The sequence below is a fragment of the Gastrolobium bilobum genome, unplaced genomic scaffold (assembly GCF_033153095.1).
Source record: "Gastrolobium bilobum isolate Gb01-03AN ecotype WA unplaced genomic scaffold, APGP_CSIRO_Gbil_v1 utg27381, whole genome shotgun sequence".
NCBI classification, from domain to species: domain Eukaryota; kingdom Viridiplantae; phylum Streptophyta; class Magnoliopsida; order Fabales; family Fabaceae; genus Gastrolobium; species Gastrolobium bilobum.
Window position 1 is genome coordinate 94,753 of NW_026900061.1, and position 25,060 is coordinate 119,812.

At 35.1% G+C, this 25,060-nt stretch overlaps 2 protein-coding genes across 4 annotated transcripts; both read left to right on the forward strand.

The window, feature by feature from the left end:
* Positions 1-488: 488 nt before the first annotated feature.
* LOC133295163 (uncharacterized) lies at positions 489-1,079 on the forward strand. The gene has a single exon (XM_061493960.1). The coding sequence runs from the start codon at positions 489-491 to the stop codon at positions 1,077-1,079; it is 591 nt and encodes a 196-aa protein (XP_061349944.1).
* A 2,327-nt stretch (positions 1,080-3,406) lies between these two features.
* Positions 3,407-25,060, forward strand: LOC133295156 (translation factor GUF1 homolog, chloroplastic). Of its 3 annotated transcripts, XM_061493953.1 has the most exons (22): positions 3,407-3,701; positions 3,770-3,946; positions 6,414-6,500; positions 6,806-6,862; positions 6,982-7,047; positions 7,992-8,054; positions 8,410-8,454; positions 8,583-8,683; positions 9,225-9,321; positions 9,549-9,620; positions 9,993-10,147; positions 10,254-10,311; positions 10,777-10,857; positions 10,980-11,066; positions 11,208-11,279; positions 11,440-11,574; positions 11,682-11,755; positions 14,201-14,288; positions 20,054-20,131; positions 20,337-20,412; positions 20,742-20,782; positions 24,751-25,060. In XM_061493953.1, the coding sequence occupies exons 1-22, from the start codon at positions 3,444-3,446 to the stop codon at positions 24,844-24,846; spliced, it is 2,064 nt and encodes a 687-aa protein (XP_061349937.1). In that variant the 5' UTR covers positions 3,407-3,443; the 3' UTR covers positions 24,847-25,060. The 3 variants fall into 3 exon arrangements, with proteins under 3 accessions (XP_061349937.1, XP_061349938.1, XP_061349939.1); XM_061493954.1 differs by lacking the exon at positions 8,410-8,454; XM_061493955.1 differs by lacking the exons at positions 20,054-20,131; positions 20,337-20,412; positions 20,742-20,782; positions 24,751-25,060 and adding an exon at positions 15,201-15,338.

The following is a 25,060-nucleotide window of genomic DNA, read 5'->3' on the forward strand; positions in this document are numbered from 1 at the left end:
ACTTTTTCGTCCGTATAATTCAGCCTCTGTTGTGTAGTTAGATACATGGATTTCATCAAATGTCTCTCGTTTTCACTTTAACAAAATTCAATAACATAATTGTTATCTTGAACAAACTTATGGATAAACATGATCAAATTAAAGTGGGGACCATAAAGAGCATATGTAATAGTTCGGGAACTAACGTAAGAAAATGGCCATTAGCCCATTATAAGTTGAAAAACGTGCAAGACATATCAGACATCAGTTCTTCTACTTTCTGTTTTCATATGAGTTTCGCAACAATTCTTGAGGCAGAAATCTGTCCCAACTTTCTGCTTTTGATGGGGACTGAATTTGTTCAAATTAGTTTCTTTGTATATATTATTTTTTATGCAGTACACTGTTATTATATTAAACATTCACCATTTAGAATTCGGACTGACACTGTAATGGCACAAAAAGTCCATTTGAATAGCATAATTACAAAAATAACTAAGCTTTTGTTCATGATACAGGGATTGACAAAAAATGGTTCTAGTGATTTTTTGCTTCCAGGTGACAATTATCCTCACTGGTTAGCCTATAAAGATGAAGGACACTCAGTACTTTTTCAAGTGCCTGAGGATGGTGATTGTCGCATGAAGGGAATGGCTTTGAGTGTTGTTTATTCCTCTACCCCTGAAAACATGGGAACTGAATGCCTTGTTAGTGTCTTGATCATTAATTACACAAAGTGCACCATCGTGATATACAAGCGAGACACAGTAATGTCCTTTAATGATGAAGATTGGCAGGGTGTATTATCAAATCTAGGACCTGGTGACAATGTCAAGATTTTTGTAGCTTTTGGACATGGATTGACTGTTAGGGAGACAGCTGTCTATCTAATATATGGCCAGTCAATTACTGTGGAAATTGAGCCATCAATTAATGTGGAAATTGAGCCATCAATTAATGTGAAAATTGAGCCATCACCTGAATTGAACATACAACCATCACCAAACATGAAAATGGAGACATCACCGAAGACAAATAAAAGTTTCTTTACAGTACTTACAAAGAAAATGGGAGAATGTTTATGCATGAATCAGAATTGAGGTTTCAACAATTTAAGAGCATGCCATTGTCATAATATAGGATCCTTTGTTTTTCATGATTTGCATTATTTTTCTGGGATGGAGGAGGGGCAGTGTTATGTTGTACATACAAGAAGGAGAATTCAAGTGGTAATTATTTGTTTCAATTAATAAGATTTTGAAAATCTCATTATTCTTGATCTCATGATTGCTTGACAAGACAAGGTGTGATACAATCGTTAGGAAAATATCTGGTGGAATACAGATATTCGAAGTCGCTCACAAGTTTGTGGTAACTTCTCTGTTGGTATTGGCTGATAATGGAAGAGGGTAAACAAGACCATGTTTGGCATTTGGTAAGTATATTTTGTTGTCTTGTGAGGACCAACAATGACTTCGGATCTTTGGGTAGCACCATAAATTTATATTGCCACCATCTTAATGCTTGAGAAATTGGAGCAGCTTAATACAAGACAATATTAATGTGCTACTGCAGATAAGGTTGCTGGGTATTAGGTTATTGCAGTTTTATCTGTGTGAAGTTGAAAAGAGTGAAGAAACTGATTCTGATGGAATTTCTCATGTGAATAGTAATGTATGCACACAGGTTTATTTAATTCTATATAATTTATAGCAAATTGAGAAGATGTAGTCAATTTCAAGCCCTATTACCATTGCCTAACTCTTATTTAGTATGTGTTTATTACCTTTCTAATCGCTGCAGTGTTATTCAATAATGGATAGTAATTAGTTGTGATGAACGTTCTCTTTTATGCGTCCAAACACAGCTTAAAGCTCAAAATATGAAACATAGTGGGAACAGGAATGGACCTTCGGATCTGATTCTACAAGAGTATTAAAGATAAGAAGGAAAATATAATAATCAGTATCCACCACTATTACAAATAAGCTATCTAAGACTGCAAATTTTCATCTGAAGACTTTTAAAAATCAAACTGTAATTATCCCTAACTTGCAATCTATGCTCTGATAATCAATACCCACTGCTACTAATAGTATAAAAGGTAAAATTCTCTACGCAATATAGGTTATACCTCATTTGGCACTCTGGAAAATCATGATATAATCGTAAAATCTATAATTGTATTTACTACTAACTTGAAGGTGCATGTACAAATCTACTATTCTTTCATGATGTTGTCATTGATGTTGCTTCCTTCTTTAGAGTTGTTTGTACTCGCATATACAATAGATGTTAAAAAGCTATTTCTCTAAAACTCGATGCAATATGTACCCAAAAACACTAATTGCAGTTTCCTTTATGTTAAAAATGGATACAAGCTTACAACTTTATTGTATTATCTTAGTCGGATATGAACCCAAGCCCTTCATTCCTTTGGCTAGTTTGGAAGCTTTATACTTTGGCTAAGTTGAAAGGGGGGCTTCTAGGTATTAATTGTGTTTGTTTATCCGAGGAAACTCCCAAATCTGTGCTTGATAAATTTGGCCATGGAATCATTACTTGTTGATAATACAAAAACCACATCTTACCTTAGTCTTTAAAAATCGCAAATGTTGACTATATTAGTCCTTAGACTCCAGACATATTATTCTTTGAGAATGACTAATATGGCCAATATTTGGGCTTCTTAGGGACGAAATTGATATTATTCTTTAGGATTTTACTTCACCTTGTTTTATTTGCAGCCCAGATTTTTTTCTCACTTTTTCATTTTATTTTTTTGGAGTAAAAAGGGAGACGAGACCAAACTAATGATGATGTACTAATAAAGTAGGGAGAAAATTAGATAAATTGTACTTTCCTCTCTTAAGAGATGCTCAAATTATATTGTTTCTCTCTTCTATTTTGAAAAATACAATCTATTCCCCCAGTGATTGTTGTGTGTCATATTATTGTTCCTTTTTAGTGTGAAGAAGAAGCCTATTATGAATAATTTATCTCTATCTCTTTCTTTACGACTCTCATCATTAGCTACTAGTTTTGAACCCTTACTATTAAGACTAGTGATATGTAGTTTTGTACACTTGTAGAGTCCTCCATGAATGTACAATAATTTTTTGCTCTAAACCTGCACTAAATTACTCAAAATTAGACTCACTTTAGCGAACAAAGCAATGACATGACATAGGTACAAAATTAATGTGAACAAGTCACCAGGCTTGGTAGGGGAAAAACGGCATAATGAATAAGTTGGCCCATACGAGTAAATTCCTTTTTATCGAACCAAGCCCAAATTAACAGGCCTGTTCAAAACGGGTCCAACCTTGTAGGCCCAATTGCGTACGAAGTAAGTGGATCCCACAGCGTGTACATTAATCATTATCAAAGAAAAGAGTTACAACTTACAAGGCCTCTGTTCCATCATCCACAACGGGGTCTTAGAGAGTAGAGTCACAATTTCAATGGCCGCAGAAATTTGTGGCAGGTCTCTACTCTTATCCGTTAAAACCCAAACATTCCTCCATGCTCAACGAACCAGAGCAACAACGAGAACAAGCACTACGAGATTCCACTCATCCAAATCTCCTCTTTATTCTCGCTCTTCAAATGCCTCCACCTTTCGCCACGGCGGCGCCTCCGTCTTCTGCCGTGTTGCTAGCACCGAGACACTCTCCGACTTCGAATCCGCCGTCAAAGCTGGCAAGGATCGTCTATCTAAGGTAAAGGCTAATGTTTCCTAGTTTTCCTAATTGTTCGATTGCTTGAAACTTTGTGGTTTGGATTTCAGGTGCCGGTGTCTAATATAAGGAACTTTAGCATCATTGCTCATATTGACCATGGGAAATCCACCTTGGCGGATAAGTTGCTTCAGGTCACTGGCACTGTGCACCAGCGAGACATGAAGGATCAGTTCCTCGATAACATGGATTTGGAGAGAGAAAGAGGCATCACTATTAAGCTGCAGGTTCTCATTCTATTTTTCCTAATTCCTTATTATATCAGTATTTGAGTTTGTTTTCTTGTGTTTGGGTACGACACTGTGTAAATCGAAGGTAATAGAATGTTCTCATTCTATTAATTTTTTTATGACTTCTGTCTAATTTTCAATCCGTTGTTGAGAAATAGTTCTTTTAGAGTAAAAATTGTTCATTATTTTTTGTACGTAAAGTCAAGTTGCAGGCTGAGGTGATACAATTAACTAATTTAAAATTATGCATAACTAATTTTAGTAATATATTACTAAGGTGGTACCATCAACTAAAATTAGTTATACATAACTTTAAATTAGTTAGCTTGTACCATCCTAATCTGCAACTTTACACTATCTATAAAAGTTAATCGAAAAAATTCTTAGTAACATGCTGAAAGTTATACATAAGTCATGAAAAATTACCTTATCTTTCTTCAATATGTTCCAAAATAAAATTTCAATTCTGGGACTGTGTGACTTCATAAGTTGCGTTAGTCTTTCATCTTCAGTGGGTCTCCAATAACTATATAAATCATGTATTGTAAGGGGGAGAGAGGGGCAGAATTACTTGGCCTCTGAAAGTACTGTAAGGGAGGGAGAGGGCGGAACGAACTACTTAGGTATATATAGCTGTAAGTTTTGTCGCCACATAGCTCCTTAAAATCCTATATTTTACTTTAAAATATTTTGAATTAATAATGTAGAATTTATCAACTGCAATTGATAGTAGTTATCTTCTAAAAGATACTAATAAGTTATAAATTATGAATTAGTTTCCTTTGAATACAAAATTGATTTTTTTTCGTCTTAATAAATCTATTACTTTTTACTGAAATTATAAGTGTGACTGAATTTTTATTTGAAAAATTTGGATTGTCGTTTAAAAAAAACTTAATTCTACGTAGCTTCTTTTTAAGTTTAGATCTCTTAATAATTAATATGAATTCATAAGATATTCTAAATGACACCATCCATGGCAAGCAAAATATGGCTTATAAGATAACTACAACAGGATTGGTTTTTTTGAAGACTTCAGGAATTTTTTCTTTAAAACAATAAGTTTAGTCGTTTGGCTTTTAGTAAATAAATATCCCTTGCTATAAAGGCATTGTAAGAGTAATCAGTGAAACATTGCTTGATATTTATTAATGGCTTTCCGACCCCAATTAATTTGGGATAAAGGTGTTGTTGATGTTGATGTTGATGTATAGAAATCCTTAATTCATTCTTAAAAGGACCTTAATTTTTTAGGGGAAATCTCAATGCTAGGGTAGGGGCAAGGGTTGATTGTACTCAACCATCCCCTTGCATTTTTGCAAAGAGCGTTTTGTTTTTTGTTTTTTTTCCTCAAAATTGAACCCGTAACCTTCCGGTCACGAAGGAGCCATCTTACCACTCCAAGGCTTGTCCTCAGCCTTGATTTTTTTTAATAGAAAAATTTAAAAAGGTCGGATGTATATCGTGTTAGCATTTTTTTCGGTTTATAGTACGGTTAACCTTCTCGGTTAATATTAAAACTAAAATTTGCTGCTTGCTGTTTCGGAAGATTCCCCCTCTAAGCATAAAGTTATTCTCTTTATTTAAGCATTATTCCCTCTCTAAGCATAAAGTTACTTTCTTTACATTTAAGCTTGTAGCGCTTGTATGAGTATCATGGAAATTTGTTGAACATGACCGAGAGACTCTTAACATGAAAATTAGTTAGCCATTTTCATTTCCAAAACCTGGTAAGGAGTCTAATTTTGAATTATAGGCTTACCCTTTCCCTAAACCATGATATGGAGGATATGCATTTCCAAATTTTTTTGGCAATGCTCGATTTGATTATGCTGTTCTCAGTGTGTTTGGATTAGCTTATTTTTTTTTTATTAAAAATAACATCAAAGTTTTAATGAGAGAGCTTTTGAAAAAAAAAAATGAAGAGATAATTATTGGATTTAGCGCTTACCACTAAACCAAAAGCTATAGCTATTAGTCAAGGCGCAACTCTTTCTATTTACCCTTACTAGCCCTAGCGCCATAGTTCGATCCACACCGTGCCTTGCCAAGATAGGATGTTGGCTTCACTAACAATCCCTCCCCCCAAACTTGCTTCCGCAAAGTTTCATCCTTGGGAATCAAACCCATGACCTCGATATTAATTGTTGGATTGAGCGCTTACCACTAGGTCAAAACTATAGCTATTAATCAGGGTACAACTCTTTCTGCTTACCTTACTAGTCCATACGTCATGGTTTGATCTGACTCCAACCCACACTGGGCCTTACCAAGTCAAGATGTTGGCTTTACCAAATACCAATAATAATCAAAACCAAACATCTAGTGATTCTAATGTGAGAGATGGATGTCTTTAATTTATATTGTATTGTATTTTTGAAAATATGATTTTCAAGTGTTTTTATTGGAAATTAAAATCTGTGTAATGTTTGAGAAAGCATTTAACTAATTTTGATCATGGCAGGCAGCTCGAATGCGTTATGTGTCTGAAAATGAACCATATTGCTTAAATCTAATAGATACACCGGGGCATGTCGACTTCTCGTATGAGGTATGTGAATCTAGTTATAAATAATGTTATGTGTCTTCATGTTTCAAACTTGGGAGCCACAATCAAATGTAACACCTATATGGACTTGGAATGAAGTAACTAAAACCTTGTCTATGTTATCAAGTAGTAATTTCGAGAATTTATGGGCATGTATAGCATATGTTTATGAAAATAAATTGTTTACAACAAATTGTTTTTTCTATACTGGAAGCTCAAAACAGAGAAAAGTCAATAAATTTGGGTTGTATTCTATTCAGAACATTATCGATATAACAATATGATTATGACTATTCATCTATGGCTAGGTTTCTCGATCACTCGCAGCATGTGAGGGTGCTCTCCTTGTAGTAGATGCTTCTCAGGTAAATTTCTATGTTTTTTTCCCTCTTCTTTCCTTTCTGGCCTTTGTCATGTGAGGGTGCTATTCTTGTAGTAATGTCAGGTTTCTGCTTTGTCACAAAAATTTGTTTTCAAATCACAGGGGGTTGAGGCACAAACACTAGCTAATGTTTATTTGGCTATGGAGAACAACCTAGAAGTTATCCCTGTAAGTATGCCATTCTAATATTCTACTTTTAAATATTATTTATTTTAATTTTAATTTAATGAGATACTTATTATCTTTTATTCATGTTAATTTTTATTAATAAACTCAAATGTATTTTTTTTTTTCCAAAATAAGGGCAGTGCTACATCTTCACACCCACAAAAAATTATAATTATGTGCAATTAATCTGTAAGACTATCTGTAGTGTCAAATCAATGGCACAAAACAGTCGTGTTCTTTTGTGGCCACAAAGTAGTGGCATGAGATTTTCCCTTTTCAAATTGTGGATGGTTTGTTCTTCTATCTGTCTGTTTTTTATATTCACTTTTCTCAAGTTTTAAATTTATGAAATAATATGACCATATATCTAATGCCAAAAGCGCATAAAAAAAGTGGCTAAATAACCTCCAAAAAAAAAAGTGGCTAAACAGAAAGTTAGGATACGATAAAAGAGTAACTTTCCGGTTCTCAATTATAATTTATAATTATCAAAATAACAAAATATTCAACTTCTAGAATAGGGGTCTTAAGCACCCTTTTATAGACTAATTACAAATTAATTCAAAATTCAAAATCTAAAATAAGAAAACTTTCTAAAATAAGAAAATTTCCTAAAATAAATATAATAGTAATTAACTTCTAAAAATAAATAAATAATTATCATTAAATCATTCAAAAAACATCCCAAATCATGCCAAAGTGTTGCTTTCCTTTTCTTGCCAAACAAATCACAATCATATCTGCTGCTTTATTGGGACTTGGATTTGATCGTAATTTGTTATATTTCAAATCATTACTTCTTTCAACAATTGAGCCATACTTATCGGGCCATAACTCTAGTTGACTCTGAGCTTCTTGAATCAATGGTTGGGCCATGTGCAATGGGCAACTATAAGTGCACCAATATGTGTGTTTGTGTAGTAACCCTAGATATTCTGTAACAGGTTTTGAACAAAATAGATCTTCCAGGTGCAGAACCAGATCGAGTTATCAAGGAGATTGAAGAGGTTTGTTTATCAACTTAGATCCTTGATATCATCATACTCTTAATTTTTCTGCGCTAAGGAAAGAGAGTTGTGATCCTTCCCAATTGAAACTTGTTCTCTTTTGGTACCATAATTTATTTGTTCTTTGACTGAAGCATACCTGTACTAATTATTTGTTTAACAATTCTAAAGTCTGACAATTATTAGTTGTTGGAGTGTTATAGTTTACACATCAGGAAGTTTGAAATATGAGAACGTGTTAACTAGGGCTTCCTTGCATGAGCATTGCCTGTTACTTAATTCTTTATTTATGAATTCTTAAATCATGCTTACAGTATTAATAAGAAAATTTCTAAGTTGCATTGATTTCTTATAGGTTGTAGGTCTAGATTGTAACAACGCTATTCTCTGCTCTGCAAAGGTTGGTTATTGTTCTTTTGTGTCCTTTTTTTTTTTTCTAGTTTATGGTTTTGAATGATATACTACTATGGTTATGATACTACACATGCATATATTTTTAGTACATAATGAAGTTACTTTGTTCTGTAGGAAGGAGTAGGCATAATTGATATTCTCAATGCAATTGTTGCAAGAATTCCCCCACCTGCTGATACATCTAAAAGGCCATTGAGGGCTTTAATATTTGATAGGTACTCTTTATTTTTTTGCAAATGTTATTAAACCAATCCATTTGATGATGAAATAAAGAGATTATGTTGCCAATATACTATGTATTCACATGGATTATCGTTTAACATCTGGATGACATTGACACCTAGAATTAATTTTGGTAAGGTCCCTTCAATCTAAAAATGATGACATGGACACCTCAACTGAGACTTGGGTTGACTTCTTTAAATTCAAGGATCTAATTTCTATGTCTAAGGTTCTACTTATACTTAAGCTAATTCTTTTGGCCTGTATTTTTGCTGTCACGTACTTAGCTTAATGTAAGTTCAAGGATCTGCACTTTATGCATCTGGCTAAAATACAATTACCATATATATATATATATATATCCTTCGATGCAATGACTTCCTTACAGTTTTGGAGTACTTACATGCATAAAATTCTGTTAGTATGTATGGCAGATCAAACCTCCCTAGCATGTTGTGTCAGCTAATATTCTTTTACTTGTGGTATTTATCCTTCAGGTACTCATATATATTGTTTCTTTGAATCTTAGTGCAGTTACTATGATCCATACAGAGGTGTTATTGTATACTTTCGAGTTGTAGATGGGACTATAAAGAAAGGTGACAGAGTTTATTTTATGGCTAGTGGGAAGGTAAAGTACCTTTTTCTATTTTATGGTCCCCTGCTTCTGCTAGCAAAGATTTAGTTTGGTGGGAGTGAGCTGTTACTATAGTTGCCCATTCATAATTTCATTCATCAAATTTTCAATGTGACTACGAACAAATTCAAACAAGTTCAAAGTACTCTGTCATTGGTGGAAACTTGATAATTGTAGTGACTACTAATTTTCTCTGAACTAATGGGATTATTAAACTTCAGGATTATTTTGCTGATGAAATTGGAGTTTTGTCTCCCAATCAATTACAAGTTGAAGAATTGTATGCTGGTGAGGTAAAGTAATACTACTGAATGATTTAATTAGCAGGTTGATGTATTTCATGTCTTAAAGTATTTTTGGTTCTTCTCTCCCCTCCTCCTTTCCATCTCTTGTACTATGTGGACACACTCTGAAGCATGGAAACAGATAACAGATAAATGACTGAAAAAGATTGACATAACAAATATAAAGAGACATTATACAAGACATTGATGTATTGTTTCTCCTGAGTAGGTTTTTGTTTGTGCTCACTTTGTGCTGGCTTGACAATTCTGTTTGATGTTGAATTGATTCTTTTGTTGTTTTAATTCTCTAAAGAAAGATAAAAGAAACATTTTTTATTCATTCTGAATATTGAATTGATATCTTGTGTTGTGCTCTAATAGGTGGGCTATCTATCTGCATCTATAAGAACAGTAGCTGATGCTAGAGTGGGTGACACTATTACTCACTATGGAAGAAAGGCAGATAATTCACTCCCTGGATATGAGGAAGCCACTCCTATGGTGTTCTGTGGCCTGTTTCCTGTTGATGCTGACCAGTATTGATCTCTTGTTGCACTCTTCTTTCTTTCTTGAACAAAAGAATTGTATTATTACCCTTGAATGTCTCTGGAATTAATCCTCTTATTTTTGTTCTATTGGCAGATTTCCTGATCTTCGTGATGCACTTGAGAAGCTACAACTCAACGATGCTGCTCTGAAGGTGGGCTTATGCTGATATGCTGGAAAATATTGCTTGTTTTGTTTCTAGAGTTTCGGCAAGGGAACATAATTTGCATTTTTCTGTATATGCTATCATCTGTTAGTTGTAACTTGCTATTTAACATTATGGTTTTTCTTGTTTTAGTTATAATATCTTTCTTTATCGATTATACTTTTCTTTAAACTCTTTGATGTTCAATTTAATTATTCAGTTGCACTTTTGAATTAGGCTTCTTTCATGGGAGAAGCATTCATGCCAAATCTGCCAGGCATAAAGTTTACTCAAATTATACCATGTGGAATCTGCATGCATGGTTTCTCTTGATATCTTGTGTATTATAATACATTTCTTATCTACCCTAAGTTTGGCACAACACAAATTTGTTTCTAAAATATTTTAGTAAGTGCCATTGGTAGGATTAGTAATTAATTATTTGAAGGGTTTATTTTCTTTTCTGGTTTACAGTTTGAACCTGAGACCTCAAGTGCCATGGGATTTGGCTTTAGATGTGGGTTTCTGGGTCTTCTCCACATGGAAATAGTTCAGGTTCGAATTGGTCGAAACATCTCTTTGGCTTTCATAGGAAATGCGTGAATGTTCTTATATGGTTCGAAATTCTGTTAACTTTGGATACCTGGTCTTATCTTTGCTAGTTATTTACATTACAGGAGAGACTTGAGAGAGAATACAATCTGAGCCTGATAACTACTGCTCCAAGTGTTGTATACAAAGTGAACTTTGTAAATGGTGATACTGTAATTTCTTCTCATTCCTAAGCGAACTTTTTATGTAATATTTGCTTTTGGTGAATTATTCATTAAAACTGAATGTCCTCTATTTTTAAGTATTTGTCATATTAATACCATTATTTTGTCAAAACCACAAAATGTTTGAAGGTTGAATGCTCAAATCCATCTTTACTTCCCGAGCCTGGAAAAAGGAAATCAATTGAGGAGCCATTTGTCAAGGTTATTGCTTGCACTTTGTGGTTTTTTATTGTTCCGTTTGTTCAAAAGTGCAGGCAGTTCGGGCTAAACATACTAATTTAGAAGTTAAATATATATATATGTGTGTGTGTATATATATATATATATATATATAAGCTTTACTTGGAATTAATGTGTATAGATTGAGATGCTTACACCAAAGGACTACATTGGTTCGCTTATGGAACTGGGACAAGAGAGAAGAGGGCAGTTCAAAGAAATGAAATTTATAACTGAAAATAGGGCATCGCTCACCTATGAATTACCCCTAGCCGAGGTAATCTCTTGCACTGGTTCTTGTCAATTTACCCGGTAAACTCGTGCCTCTGTTTGACTACTTTTGGCTTTCAAGTATCTGAAGCTCCTTGAATATCAATTTTGTAGATGGTTGGTGATTTCTTTGACCAGTTGAAGTCAAGAAGTAAGGGTTACGCTAGTATGGAGTATAACTTCGTCGGGTAAATATCTCTGAAAGCGTAGTTTATTGATAATAGTCATACGGGATTCTGTTAGCTTACAAGATATTGTTAACTATTGTAAATTTCCCTGCTTAGATGGCGTAATTAAAGTAGTTTTCGTAAATAATTAAATATGAAATCCCCCTAGTTTAGGGATTGTAAATTAATGCAGACTTAGGGTGTGCATGACAAACATTCTATTCTCTGGCACTGTTTCTGAAAAGAAACAATTATTTTCTATTTCTGTGCCTTGGAACAGTTTCTGAGAAAAAAAAATGTGTTTGATAACATGTTCTATTTTTATTCCGAAAATGAGAATTGCGTTTGATAACATAACAAATAATATAATAAAATATAATTCCTATTAAGCATAATTTTTTTTCGAAGTACACTTTCCTTTCTATATGGTGTGGCGGTGGCGGCGGCGGCGGCGATGGTGGTGGTTGTGGTTGTGACAGCAGTGGTTGCGACGATGGTGGTGGTAGTTGGTGGCGGCGGCGGCGGTAATAGTGGCGATGGTGGTGGTGGTGACGACAATGGCTGCGACGACGGTGGTAGTGGTAGTGGTAATGGCATAGTGGTGGTGGTGACAGCAGTGGCTGCGACGATGGTGGTGGTAGTTGGTCGCAGTGGTAGCGATGGTGGTGGCGGCGGCGGCAGCAGCGGCGGTAATGGTGGCGATGGTGACGGCTATGGCTGCGACGATGGTGGTGGTGGTTGGTGGCGGTGGCATGGTGGTGGTGGTGGTGATGTCAGTGGCTACGGCAATCGTGGTGGCGATGGTGGTTGTAATGACACGGTGGTGGTGGTGACGGCAGTGGCTGCGACGATGGTGGTGGTGACAGCAGTGGCTGCAACGACGGTGGTGGTAGTTGGTCGTGGTGGTAGCGACGATGGTGGTGGTGGTGACAGATGTGGCTGCGTCGATGGTGGTGGTGGTTGGTGGCGGTGGTGGTGGTAGTGGTAGTGGTGGCGATGGTGGTTGTAATGACATGGTGGTGGTGGTGACGGTAGTGGCTGCGATGATGGTGGTGGCGTGGTGGTGGCGGTGACATCGTCATGGTGGTGGTGGTGATGAGGCACTAGTGGTACGACGACAGCGGCGACAATGGTAGTGGTGGTCATGTCGAGATGATGGTGATAGTGGTGATGATGGTAGTGGTGGAGAGTAATTGAGAGAGACAAGTGTTTCTTATTTTGTGCTCGGGAACAAAAAAACAGAAATTTTTTGATTCTTTTTTCTGTTGCTCGGCACAAAAATTAAATCGGTTCATTCCGGGAACAAAAAAATAAACCGGTTTTACCAAACGAGTTTCCTATCCATTTCTATTCCTGGGAACATAAACTAAAAAAGAATTGATTCTGGGAAGGTTGTGATGCACACCCTTATCATCTTGTAAATAAGAGGTGGCTAAGAGGATTTCTCTCAAGCAATTGCAAAATATTCTGAGATTCAAGTTGGTATTATCAGACTCTGGTTCAATCTAGGGGCATGTGGGTAATGTTTTCAACTAAATTTATATGCTTATGATGAACTTTTAAGTGGAAATCCAAATTTTCTATAAATCCATCTAGAGCTAGGCTATTTTTTATGACTTCACATTGTGTTTCCTCGGGTCTTCCTTTACTCCTTTTTGTCAGATTATTGTCATCTCTTTGATCCACTTTTCTGAGTTTATCACTGGAGCCTTTATTGGTTTCTTTTAACATGACCAGATCACCTTATGCAAGGAGGCAAGTTTTTGTAATCTTTTCCTCAATGTGTTCTACTCCAAGCTTTTCCCGAATAATTTTGCTCCTAATATTTTGATTCTTATCTTTTCTTGTATCTCCACTGATCCACATCATTATTCTTCACTATGCTACTACACTTTTTTTAGCTCTTCTTTGCACTTCATTGCCCTACATTAAATACCAATAGAGGTTGTGATCACAAATTACATATAAAGCATTTCTCCATTTCATCTATCCAACTTGAATCCTATTCCTGTGTGTGACTTCCCCATCAGTCTCAATTTTGAAAGATAGACCCAGGATACCTAAACCATGCAACTTGTGGTATGATGTGATCCCTAATTCTCTCCTCCAAAAGATTAATAACTTTATCTTACTTGACTTCCATACCATATACTCCTTACCTTAACCAAAAACCCTTTATCCAAAGCTTCTTTCCACAACTTAAGTTTAGACTTTTCTCCTCTCATGTCATTATCAAAGACTAGTTTATATGTCTCTTAATTGTAGAATATATATTATTTCATATACCTTTTACCCTGTACTGTATGAGGATGACTTTTTACTATTTTAAGCACATAATGCTTGCATTTATAATTTTAAAGCTATCTTTGTCTTTTGTTAAATAAAATCATAATATTAATTGTGGGAAGGTTGTCTTTCCAAGGAATTCTCCGAATGTTCTGATACTTTCTCTTATTTAATTCTCAGATACAAAGAAAGTGATTTAATTAAACTTGACATACTGATAAACGGTGATTGTGTGGAGCCATTGGCTACAATTGTGCACAAAGATAAGGTAACATATTAATTCTCTCTCTTTCTAGTCTATATATAAGTTTGAAATAAAGATATATCGGGCTTTCTGGAAATTTCCTATTAATAGAACTTGATTGTAGATTTGTGAGACATATTAAGGAATCATACTGGGTTGGGAAAACCAGAATTGATTGTATTTATTTCATCTGATTTATTTATTTATTTTTAAAATATTCTGGTAAAGCATTCTTTAACTCTGAACCGCTAATGTTTAAATGCAAGTGTTCAGGCATTGAAAAAGAGTACAAGTAATTCTATAGAGTAAACTTGTAACACCCCCAAATTTCTAACAATTTATGAAACATTATTATAATAAAGAAATTGCCAAAATTCACGTTTTATTTATTTATGATCATAGAAATATTGCGGAAGCTAATCTAAAACTAATTTGGGGAAATGTTACCGCCGCACCTGTACATGGACAAGTGCAAGGCTAACTCTATTAGATTCATAAATATTAAAATAAAATCAGAGACTTTGTTTTATACATAAAATTTTGAACTAGCTGGAAATTTTCTGAGTCATTATCCTCACTGCCCATTTGCTAGCCCCATCCTTTGCAACCTGTATCACTGAAAATCTGCTCCCCCAGAAGGATCATTGCAGTCAAACAAACACAAAAGTCAACAAAGCTAGTAATCCTAATCAAAAACACAATTTACATAACTCAAATATAGTAATCAAATTAAATATATAATTTCATAATAATTGAATCAAATATCAACTTCATCATATATATAAAATATTCTCATCATAATCAGATCAAATATCAACTTCAATATTCATCATATATATTTTCATCATAATCACATCAAATTATCAACTTCAATATATATTCACATCGAATCAAATATTATTCATAATCTTTATTAAATTTATTTAGTGTATGTAGTGGGAAGAGAACCATAGTAGACCCGGGAAACCCTGTTGCCAGTCTATCCCATGACCCGGGAAACCCTGTTGCATCATTGTCACATCAAATAAATATCAAAGGCATAAAGCCCAAAGGTTGTGTTCATCACTTTCAGGAGGTACCATCCCAAAAGCTATCTTCTCACTATTATTTATTACAATCACACACAATCAATTCAATCTTGTCACGATTCTCATAATTGTCAAATAGTTTTCATGATTTCGACATCAATTTAATCAAGAGTATAATTTTCAAATTCAATCTTTCAATAATATCATAATTTCCAAATCCATCATAATTTTCAAATCCATTATCCAAGAATATCATAATTTTCAAATCCATCATAATTTCCAAATCCATTATCCAAGAATATCATAATTTTCATATTCAACATCTACTAAAGTAAAACCCAAATCCAATCATAATATTATAATTTTCAAATCATAATTCAAACTTTCACATCTATTAGAGTAAAGCCAAAATACAATAATTAATCCAATTAATTTCTAGAGGTTAAAATAATTTAATTTAAATACCCTAAGGATTACATATATTATATGAGAACATCCTAAAATTCCCCAAGGATTAAGATTATATTTAACAAATTTAATATAAAATTATCCTAAGATTACCTAGAGGATTAGGTATACCAAATTTCATCTAAAACTAAGGATCAGGATTACATGAGACAAAATTTCTTATAAAAGTCAATCTATTATTTCTAAAGCATTAGGATTATACCCAACAAATTTCATATCAAACTAACCTAAGAGCACCTAGGGATTAGGATACCTAGGAATTAGGGTTCCATAAATTTCAAATAAATTAATTGATTATTCCATGAAGATTAGAATTACATCTAATAAATTTAATAGAAAACATAACTATAGTGCCCTAAGCATTGAGATTACATCAAAAATTCATATAAAGCTAACCCTTGACTCTCAAGTGATTAGGATTACATATACCAAATTTCATATAAATATAACCTAGGAATTAAGATTACGTATAAGGATTATGCCCAAATTTCATATAAAAGAGATAACCTACAAGTACCTAGGGATTAGGATTACATATAAGGATTCTGCCCAAATTTATATAAAAGAGATCACCTACAAATACCTAGGGATTAGGATTACATATAATAAATTGGAATTATATCAAATAAGAATCACATAAAATTAATATATTACTCCGTAAAGGTCAATATTATATCAAACAAAATTCATATATAAATAATCTATTACTTCTAAAGGATTAGGACACACCCAATAAAATTTCATACACAAACCTATCACCACCTTGGGATTAGGATTACAGGATTACATCTACCAAATTAAGTATAACCTATAACTCTATAAGGATTAGGATTACTTGGTCTCCGTGTTGGCTACCTTTTAGAAGAAAAGTGATTGGGGGAAGAAAAACGATTCGTAACCAAAGGAAAATAATAATAAAATAAAAATTTGAAGTAAGAAGAGAAAAAGTAGAGGAGAAGTAAGAAGAGAAAAAGTAGAGGAGAAGTAAGAAGAGAAAAAGTAGAGGAGAAGAGAAATGGAGAAATGTTGAGAATTGGGAAGTGATTTGATTTGGTTAGGTTAAGCTCCTATTTATAGCTGTAGTTTTGAAACCGAGACATTAACTACAGGTAATATCAAAAGTCATCATACTTATTTCAATTATAAAAATTGCAGGTAAAATCAAAGGTCATCATAATTATTTTAACTATTATTAATATATTAATGGTTACAAAATTAATAAAAATAATTATTGTCATTTACTAATTAAAGGATAACCAACCATAACTTCTGAACGTTACAATTAAAACCACCACTAATTAAAGTTACCCTTTTACAGTCAAATTATGACACACTATTAGCAATAAATGCCTATAACCCCATACATAAGGGTACATACTACTATTTTATTATTATTATTATTATTATTATTATTATGGGATATTACAAAACTTGAAATATCTAAATCTGCCGAATGAGACTTCTGCCGGTATTTGGATTGAAGAGAAATGTAGGATACTTTTTTTACATTCAGTTATCAGAACAGTTTATCTGACCTGCAAATCTTATTTTATTCCATGAATTCGTTATAAAAGGGAGTTGAGATGCAAAAAGAAAAGAATTGTCATAGTTATAGAAACATTTTAATAAACCTAATACAAGACAAATTTTGGACTATGCGACATGAAATTGCCATTTGTTTGCAAAAACCTATTATAAGTTGAACCCTTTCCATCAGGAGTTGAACATGATATCCTCTATAACAAGAGAGAGGCTTATTTCTAAGTGTTGAGATATATAGTCCCACATTGGTTGTATGTGCAACTAATGTGGCCTTTATAAGGTCTTGGGCACTTCCACCCTTTGAGCGCTTTTGGGGTGGTGTATCCCAAGGTTCTTAACATGGTATCAGAGTCTCGCCGTCCCCCATTTTCTCTTGTGACGTTTCTTAGCTCAAAGGGTGGGAGTGCCCAAGGCCTTATAAAGGCCACATTAGTTGCACATACAACCAATGTGGGACTATATATCTCAACACGCCCCCTCACACGAGAGCCCATTGGGCTTGAAGAGTGGACAATGCAACAGGCCCAGCCTACCTGTGCTAAGAAACGTCACAAGAGAAAGTGGGGGACGGCGAGGCTCTGATACCATGTTAAGAACCTTGGGATACACCACCCCAAAAGCTAGCTCAAAGAGTGGGAGTGCCCAAGACCTTATAAACTCCACATTAATTGCACATACAACCAATGTGGGACTATATATCTCAACACTAAGTAATGTCAAGCATTCACCCAATTTTGTTTTGTCTACTTTAGCTTTTATCATGAGTTCCATCTTTTAGCAAGCTTTGAGATAGTTGGTTCTTGAAATGGTGTCAAAGACTAAAACCAAATAAATGTTTAGAAGTTTAATCATTGCTCCTTTGATTCTTCATAGATAAGTTGAATTTTAGCTCAAGGGAAAAGTTGGTCTGTACATTGTTAACACTTCAAGCCAAAAGAACTTTTGCATAAAATCATTCATGGGTCTTTCACTAATAGCTTGCTTAAATGTTTGGGATAGAGGATCCTTGACATTTGTTTGAGCCCTGGACCCAAAAATATTTTATTCTCAAATGGTGATTGTTAGAGACAAAATACAAAACTATTAATGTGGCTTTCACTGTTTGGCAATAAGGAGAGCCCCTAGTAAGGGAGAACTCAGAACTACCATCAAAGGGACTAAGCGGCAATCCACTATAATAAGTGAGCTCAATACCACATTTGAACCCAAAATACCAAGGCTTTAAGTTAATGGGTCCTTCCACTTATATAGTCCTCACTTAATCCATTTCTAACTAATGCGAGACTTCAATACTCACATGTCGATTCTTAATATTTTTTTCCTTCAAGTGTGAGTTCCAAGTCCACACATTTGCTCCCCCTCTAGCGGAAGCTTCTTTGAATATTCATAGGGAATTAGGGATACATTAATGCTTGACTATACTCATTAAGGCTTGGCTACAATATTCATCAAGTCCTTAGCTCCTCATCATGGGTTTAGCTGACCCATCAAACCCGAACACTAACCGTCATATCCAAATATTTTGTTTACACAGGCCAATCAATCATTGGCTCTGATACGCGGATTACATCACATGTGTTTCGTTTCCTTCTCTTAACATAGTATCAGAGCCTCTATGACCAAGTGGTCACGAGTTCAATCCTCACTACTTTCATTTTGTTAATAAATAATTAAAGATTGTGAAGTTTCTTAGTACAAGTTGGTGACCTGTGCATTGTCTACCCTTGAAGCCCAATGAACTTTTGTGTGAAGGGGTGTATTAAAGAAATATAAAAGTCATTTATATAACTTTTACCTAACAGCTTAAGCTTTTAGACTGAATTAGTTCATTGCAGTGTTGCAATTACAATTGTTGATGGCATTCTTTAAAAATGTGGATATCTACTGTCTACTATTAAAGAGAACTATCTACAGTGTGTGATTTCTGCGTTTTGTCCCTAATATTCCCGAAAAACTCTCTTATCTGAATGTTTGTTAAAGAAGTCTATAAAAGGTAGTGGGCTAAACTTGTAAGTTATAGCTAGGGCCAATCTACCTTGTAGATTTCAAAAATAAAAAATTTCATGGACGGGGTACATTAATTTGGAAGAAAGTGACAACTTTCGTCATTTTAGTTATATTTTTGTTAATTTCTGTAAAATATGTAACTTTGATTGTTTCTTATACATGCAAAAGTTTTTGAGTTTTCCTTTGTTGCTTGTAAGCTTTTCCCTTAATAAAAAAAATGACTGCGCATAGTACTCTAACCCTTAAGCTTTGATTCAAAACAAAATGGTTTATTTAAATATTTAAACTACTATCTTCTCACCACTGAAATATTAAAAAAAAAAAAAAAAAACTACACCTCCTCTCTCTCCATCATATTCTCCCATTGTTAACTCCACTTACATATTACCACATTACTTTCGTACTGTTTATTTCTTTTTTTTCCCTTACACAAATCAAGTGTTTTTTTGCCACTTACTGCTATATTTGAAGTAAATGAAACTTTGCAAGATACTATTCTCAGTATATAAAAATTAGCATCTTCTGTGTACTGGATTCGATATTACGCTATTTTTAGAAAATATTTAGCTGCCATTTCTAAGAAAAGTATGTTTCACAGATACTCTTGGTCTGCATGGGCTATGCTTCATGTAATATGGGCTGTTGTACCTTTATTGTTAAATTTGGCTGGATATCTTGTGATTGTACTTCTTAATTTTGATGTCAGCAAATTGTTAGAAAATCAATAGAGGCTTGTATTTTCAGGCATATTCTATTGGAAGGGCTTTGACTTTAAAGTTGAAGGAGCTCATACCGAGGCAAATGTTTAAAGTACCCATTCAAGTAAGAATTGTGTACTCGTTTCTTCTTAATTCATTAAAAAATATTGGTAGTCTTTTTTTCCTAGTTTTTCTGCTTTATATGCTTTAACTTTAATTTCACTGTTTAATCTCTTTCTCCCCCTCTGATACAATTTCGAAGGGTTTCTTTAATTTTGTTAAAAGTCGTTAAACTAACCACAATAAAATGCTTGGTATCTCTGCTCTAGGCATGCATAGGAACAAAAGTGATTGCTAGTGAAGCTTTATCTGCAATAAGGAAGGATGTATTAGCCAAATGCTACGGTAAGACTAGTGACAAACCTCCAGTCTTGCATAAACTTGCTCAAAAAATATTTAAACCGTTATTTTAGTCAGGATGCTTAAATAGTTTTTGGGTTGTGATTCTGTTTAAATCTTTAACTCTATGTTTTTCCCCCATCTTATAAAAAGAATTACTGTCCGTGTGATTCTCCATTTTAAAAAAGAAAATTCCTTCTTCCCATTTAGATATTTAGAAACTATGATCAATGTTTTGTATAACCTCCATGTTCATTTTCACTTCATTTTCCTTGCTCTGTTCTGATTGCGATGTTTGCTTCTTTACAAAATGTCTTTTTATGTCATTCTTCTAGGTGGGGATATTACGAGAAAAAAGAAATTGCTTAAGAAACAGGTATGATCCGGTATAAGTTGACTATGTCATATTTTAGTTTTCTCTTATTATTAAGGTTGTCAAGATGGCTGTCAAGCTATGTGTACGCATAGTTTACACTACTTGAATATATTCAAATAATGTGTTGTGTATTAAACTAATACAAAGAGTTACAATATATAGAGACCCTAATGGGCTTAAGTGAGAAGCCCAGATCAAATCCAAAGAGAATATTTACAGATAGGAAGTAATCTATTCATATCTAATATCTCCTATTCTAACACTTCCCCTCAAGCTGATACGTATATATTGTGAGCACCAAGTTTGTTACAAATGTATTCAACCCGAGGACCTCTAAGAGCTTTAGTGAAGACATCCGCTAGTTGATCATTAGAGTTGACAAAAGCTGTTTTGATTTCTCCTGACTGAATCCTTTCTCGAATGAAGTGACAATCAATCTCTATATGTTTGGTTCTCTCATGAAATACAGAATTAGAGGATATATGTAGCGCAGCTTGATTATCACAAATGAGTGTCATAGGTTGTTTCTGTTCACAAAGATGAAGCTCCTGAATCAACTGCTTTAACCAGATTAACTCACAGGTAGTAATTGCCATTGCACGATACTCAGCTTCTGCACTAGATCGAGCAACAACGGGTTGTTTCTTGCTCTTCCAAGAAATTAAGTTTCCTCCAAAGAAGACACAATAGTCAGAAGTAGAGCGCCTGTCTGAGGGTGATCCTGCCAAATCAGCATCTGAATAACCACAAATTTATGTATTTCCCTGATCCGAATACAACAAACCTTTTCCTGGTGCTCCTTTGATGTATCGGAGGATCCTCACAGCAGCATCCCAATGAGAATCACAAGGGGAATCAAGGAACTGACTAGCCATACTAACAACGAAAGAAATGTCTGGACTAGTCACAATAAGATAATAGAGCTTCCCAATTAGCCTCCGATAACGACCAGGATCAGACAACGGCTCCCCCTGTCTGGGTAGTAACTTGATATTGGGATCCATGGGTGTATCAATTGGTTTACACCCCAACATACCAGTCTCTTCTAGGATATCCAAGGTATATTTCCTTTGACAGATAGAAATGCCATGTGTAGATTGTGCCACCTCAATTCCCAAGAAGTAAAGCAGCTTCCAAGGTCCTTTGTTTGAAATTGACTGAATAAATGTTGTTTTAACTGACGAATTCCAGCTTGATCACTTCCGGCGAGAATGATGTCATCAACATAGACTAACAAATAGATGCACTTATCAGGAGATGTGATCCTATAAAATATAGAATGGTCAACTTTACTACGGATTAAGCCAAACGCCTGAACAGCGGAACTGAAGCGACTGAACCATGCCCGAGGAGACTGCTTGAGACCATATAAAGATTTGCGAAGATGGCACACTTTCCCAGACTCTCCCTGAGAACAAAACCAAGTGGTTGCTCTATGTAAACTTCTTCTTGTAAATCACCATGAAGAAAGGCATTTTTTATGTCAAGTTGAAGGAGAGGCCAGTGACGAATAGTAGCAAGAGCAAGAAACAAGCGAACCGATGCCATCTTAGCGACCGGAGAGAATGTGTCACTATAATCAAGGCCGAAGATTTGAGTAAAACCCTTTGCAACTAAGCGTGCCTTGAGACGATCAACATGGCCATCAGGTCCAACTTTCACAGTAAAAATCCAGCAACAACCAACTATAGACTTTTCTGGAGGAGCAGAAACAAGGTCCCAAGTGCCATTGGAATGAAGTGCAGTCATCTCATCAAGCATCGCTTGGCGCCACCCTGGATGGGAAAGTGCTTCACATGTGGTCTTAGGAATAGAAACAGAAGAAAGGCTACAAACAAAGGTGAAATGAGGAGGAGAAAGACGGTCATAGCTCAAAAAGGTATAAAGAGGATAAGGGTTACGAGTAGTACGTGTACCTTTTCTTTGAGCAATGGGAAGAGCCTCTGGTGAAGGAACCAGAGGGGAAGAATCAACAGCAGGGGGCGATGAGTCAGCAAGAGCGATGAGTCAGCAAGAGTCGAGTCGATAGGAGGCACAATTTTGCGACGCTGATAGGTGAGAAATGGACGGTCCTCAGGTATGGAAGCAATAGGTTGCTCATCTGGAATAGAAGTAACTGCAGCTGGCAAAGACAAGTAAAGAAAAGGAACAGGAAGAACATGATCAACCTGTGACAATTGAGATGGGATAGAATTAAAGGGTTGTTGATCAAGAAAAGTGACATCAGCGGAAACAAAGTAACGCTTAAGATTAGGAGAATAACAACGATAACCCTTTTGAAGACAAGAATAACCAAGAAAAATACACTTGAAGGCTTTGGATGTTAACTTGTCCTTACCAGGAGTGAGATCATGAACAAAATAGGTACAACCAAAGATATGTGGGGATAGAGGATAGAGAGGAACATTTGGAAGCAACAAGTTATAAGGAATGTCATTATTAAGCACAGATGAAGACATACGGTTGATGAGAAAACAAGAGGCAATGACTGCATCGGCCCAGAAGTGAAGAGGAAGATGCATGTGAATAAGAAGAGTCTGTGCAGTCTCAATGAGATGCCTATTTTTACGTTAAGCTACTCCATTATGTTGTGGAGTGTGAGGACAAGTAGTTTGGTGTAAAGTACCCTGTGTGGCTAAGAAATTAGAAAAGTCAACAGAAACATATTCCTTAGCATTATCACTACGTAAAATACGAATAGAAGCACCAAATTGAGTTTGAATTTCAGTAGAAAATTTTTTATAAATAGAAAATAACTCAAAACGGTTTTTCATTAAATAAATCCAAGTACAACATGAAAAATCATCAATAAAGGTAACAAAATATCGAAACCCTAAAACAGACACACTACGACTTGGACCCCAAATATCTGAATGAATAATTGAAAACGGAGCATCAGCTCGTTTATTGACTTGATTGGCAAAGGAGGAGCGTATGTGCTTCCCTTGAAGGGTGGACAATGCACAGGCCCACCTACCTATGAGAAGAAAGAAAATCCATTAGAAAGAAAGTGGGGGCGGTGAGGATCGACCCCGGTACACCAAAGCTCTGATACCATGTAAATAACCAATTCAACCCAAAAGCTTAAGCTATTGGGTGAGGTTACATTAATGGTTTTATATATCTCAACACGCCCCCTCATACGAGAGCCCACTGGACTTGAAGGGTGGACAATGCACAGGTCCACCTATCTGTGAGAAGAAAGAAATTCCACTAGAAAGAAAGTGGGGGCGGTGAGGATCGAACCCGGTACACCGAGGCTCTGATACAATGTAAAGAACCAATTCAACCGTGTGACTGACGCGACGGTGGTCAGACCTCCACACAAAACTGGTCGTGGGGAGGAGACGGTCCTGATCGCAGGTTGTCTGGGCTGAAAACTCGCCAGAAAACTTCTCCGGCGGCCGGAACAGTGACGGACGGTGGTTCCGGTGGCGATCGGAGGTGTTGACACGTTCGGAAATCACTCAGAAGGGGCTTACAGCCCTAGATGGCTTTCCGGAATGACGCGCGACAAAGAAAAGAGGACTCCTAAGCAGTGGGCTTAGGTTTTAAAGCGAAAACAAGGTTTTGAGCGGAAGCAAGGGTCCTCAGAACAAAAGAGCTCTAGTACCAACTTGAATATAAAACAATGTGTTGTGTATTAAACTAATACAAAGAGTTACAATATATAGAGACCCTAATGGGCTTAAGTGAGAAGCCCAGATCTAATCCAAAGAGAATATTTACAGATAGGAAATAATCTATTCAAATCTAATCATATCTAATATTTCCTATTCTAAAAACACTGAAATAGGTTTTTATTGGTAGTTGTGTGGTCAGCTTCTATAGTATTTTGCGTTAGCAAAGAAAATTGTTTTTATTTGCATTAACGGTGGTAATGTGAAATTGCTTCTATGCAATTGATGTTTTCATTCTGAATTTTGCCTTAGATTGCCCATAACAGTTTTATCTTCTTTCTCAACCAGGCTGAAGGAAAGAAAAGGATGAAGTCAATTGGTAAAGTTGATGTGCCTCAAGAAGCTTTCATGGCGGTTTTGAAACTTGAAAAAGAAGTAATATGATCATGTTTAAAAATGTAAGTTGCAACATTATCTGAAATTGTAAATAGATTATTTGAAAAATTAGAACCTTGATGTATTATTGCTTTGGTTTAATGAGCCAAATGTGTTTATTCAATGATCCTTCGTTGCATGCAACATTCTGGATTATTGATAGGATCCCTTTAACCTGAAAAAATTGAAATATTGAGTATGTCAAGATTCAAGTCGTAATGGC